The sequence below is a fragment of the Blennius ocellaris genome (assembly GCF_963422515.1).
Source record: "Blennius ocellaris genome assembly, chromosome: 8".
NCBI lineage: Eukaryota > Metazoa > Chordata > Actinopteri > Blenniiformes > Blenniidae > Blennius > Blennius ocellaris.
The window spans coordinates 28,643,398-28,645,897 of NC_137657.1; the positions used below are offsets into that span (position 1 = coordinate 28,643,398).

General features: G+C 57.4%; 1 protein-coding gene across 1 annotated transcript in view; it reads left to right on the forward strand.

Annotated features, from left to right (window-relative positions):
* Positions 1–2,500, forward strand: part of LOC308133379 (TGF-beta receptor type-2-like) — an 18,060-nt gene that overhangs the window by 9,994 nt on the left and 5,566 nt on the right. Inside the window, exons 5-7 of the mRNA XM_080500728.1 lie at positions 1–236; positions 332–445; positions 1,662–1,799. The exon at positions 1–236 is cut by the window's left edge and continues 13 nt beyond it. Coding sequence (XP_080356854.1) covers positions 1–236; positions 332–445; positions 1,662–1,799 — 488 coding nt within the window. The remainder of the gene's footprint in view (positions 237–331; positions 446–1,661; positions 1,800–2,500) is intronic.

The window sequence follows — 2,500 nt, forward strand, 5'->3', positions numbered from 1 at the left end:
GCTTCGCCCAGGTGTTCAAGGCCAAGCTGAAGCAGAGCGCGTCGGAGCAGTTCGAGACGGTGGCGGTGAAGATGTTCCCCTACGAGGAGTTCGCCTCCTGGAAGAACGAGAAGGACATCTTCTCCAACACCGACCTCCGTCACGACAACGTCCTGCACTTCCTGACGGCGGAGGAGAGGAAGGTGGAGAAGCAGTACTGGCTCATCACGGCCTTCCACCCCAGGGGGAACCTGCAGGTGAGCCCCCCCCCCCCCCCCCTCCCCGCCCCCCCCCAGATGAGCCCCGCCCCTCCAGAACCTCCTCACCGTGGTTCTCGTCTCGTGTGTCCCAGGAGTTCCTGACGCGTCAGGTGATCAGCTGGGAGGAGCTCCAGGGCCTGAGCAGCTCTCTGGCCCGCGGCGTCGCCCACCTCCACAGCGACCGGCTGCCCTGCGGACGCCCCAAGGTAACGGCCGCTCAGCGGCACCACCCCGCCTCCACCCGCTCTCCACCCCGCCGCCCGCTCTCCCTGCAGGGGCTTCCGCCCGGGTTCTGGACGGGGGCCCGGATTCAGGGCTGGTTGAGTTCAGTGAGACCTGGACCGCGCGGCTGAGCACCCGAGGTCTGGGCCTGGCCGTGTTTGTTTGTTTGTTTGTTTGTTTGTTTGTTTGTTTGTTTGTTTGTTTGGTTTGTTGGTTGTTTGGTTGGTTGTTGGTTTTTTGTTTTTTTTTGTTTGTTTGTTTGTTTGTTTGTTTGTTGGTTGTTTGGTTGGTTGTTGGTTTGTTGGTTTGGTTTGTTGGTTGGTTGGTTTGATGGTTTGATGGTTGGTTGGTTGGTTGGTTTGATGGTTTGATGGTTGGTTGGTTTGATGGTTGGTTGGTTGGTTTGATGGTTGGTTGGTTGGTTGGTTGGTTTGATGGTTGGTTGGTTGGTTTGATGGTTGGTTGGTTGGTTGGTTGGTTGGTTTGATGGTTTGATGGTTTGATGGTTGGTTGGTTGGTTGGTTTGATGGTTGGTTGGTTTGATGGTTGGTTGGTTGGTTGGTTGGTTGGTTGGTTGGTTTGATGGTTGGTTGGTTGGTTGGTTGGTTGGTTTGATGGTTGTTGGTTGGTTGGTTGGTTGGTTGGTTGGTTTGATGGTTGGTTGGTTGGTTTGATGGTTGGTTGGTTGGTTGGTTGGTTTGATGGTTGGTTGGTTGGTTTGATGGTTTGATGGTTGGTTGGTTTGATGGTTTGATGGTTGGTTGGCTGGTTGGTTGGTTGGTTGGTTGGTTGGTTGGTTTGATGGTTGGTTGGTTGGTTGGTTGGTTGGTTTGATGGTTGGTTGGTTGGTTGGTTGGTTGGTTTGATGGTTGGTTGGTTGGTTGCAGCCGCTTTTCGTCACAAAAATGTGATTTTTCTCTCAATTGTCCTGCTGGAAAGCGTCACAGTGAACATGAAGAGGTTTCCAACCTGAGCGACAGACAGTCAGTTGATCTGGAGGTCTGAAGACCACAACATGTTTTAATGTTCCTGAGAATCACTGACTCAGCATTTATTTCACTTGCGTCACCAAACAAGGAAGACTGGAGCCGAAGATACGAATATTAAGTGTTTATGTGAAGGTTAGACGGAGAACCACTGACAGGAGGTCAGTAGAACGCCGGCGCTTCACCCCGTTTCCTCCTCCTGTGTCTCCGGAAGGTTCCGATCGTCCACCGAGACCTGAAGAGTTCCAACGTCCTGGTGAAGAACGACCTGACCTGCTGCGTCTGTGACTTCGGCCTGGGCCTGAGTCTGGACAGCAGCCTGTCAGTGGACGACCTGGCTAACAGTGGACAGGTGAGGACCAGCAGGGGGCGCTGCTCCACCCTCCTCCACCCTCCTCCACCCTGCACCACTCTTCCTCCACCACCCTCCTCCCTCCACCACCCTCCTCCACCATCCTCCACCACCCTCCACCACCCTCCTCCACCCTCCTCTACCATCCTCCACCCTCCACCACCCTCCTCCACCATCCTCCACCCTCCTCCACCCTCCTCTACCATCCTCCACCATCCTCCACCCTCCTCCACCCTGCACCACTCCCTCCACCACCCTTCTCCCTCCACCACCCTCCTCCACCATCCTCCACCCTCCTCCACCCTGCACCACTCTCCTCCACCACCCTCCTCCACCCTCCTCCACCCTCCTCCACCCTGCACCACCCTCCTCCCTCCACCACCCTCCACCATCCACCACCCTCCGCCACCCTCCATCACCCTCCACCACCGTCCACCACCCTCCTCCACCCTCCACCACCCTCCTCTACCATCCTCCACCCTCCACCATCCACCACCCTCCTCCACCCTCCACCATCCACCACCCTCCGCCACCCTCCATCACCCTCCACCACCCTCCTCCACCCTCCTCTACCATCCACCACCCTCCTCCACCCTCCGCCACCCCTCCTCCACCGTCCCACCACCCCCCGCCACCCTCCATCACCCTCCTCCACCACCATCCTCATCCGTCCGCCACCCTCTGCCACCCTCCTCCACCCT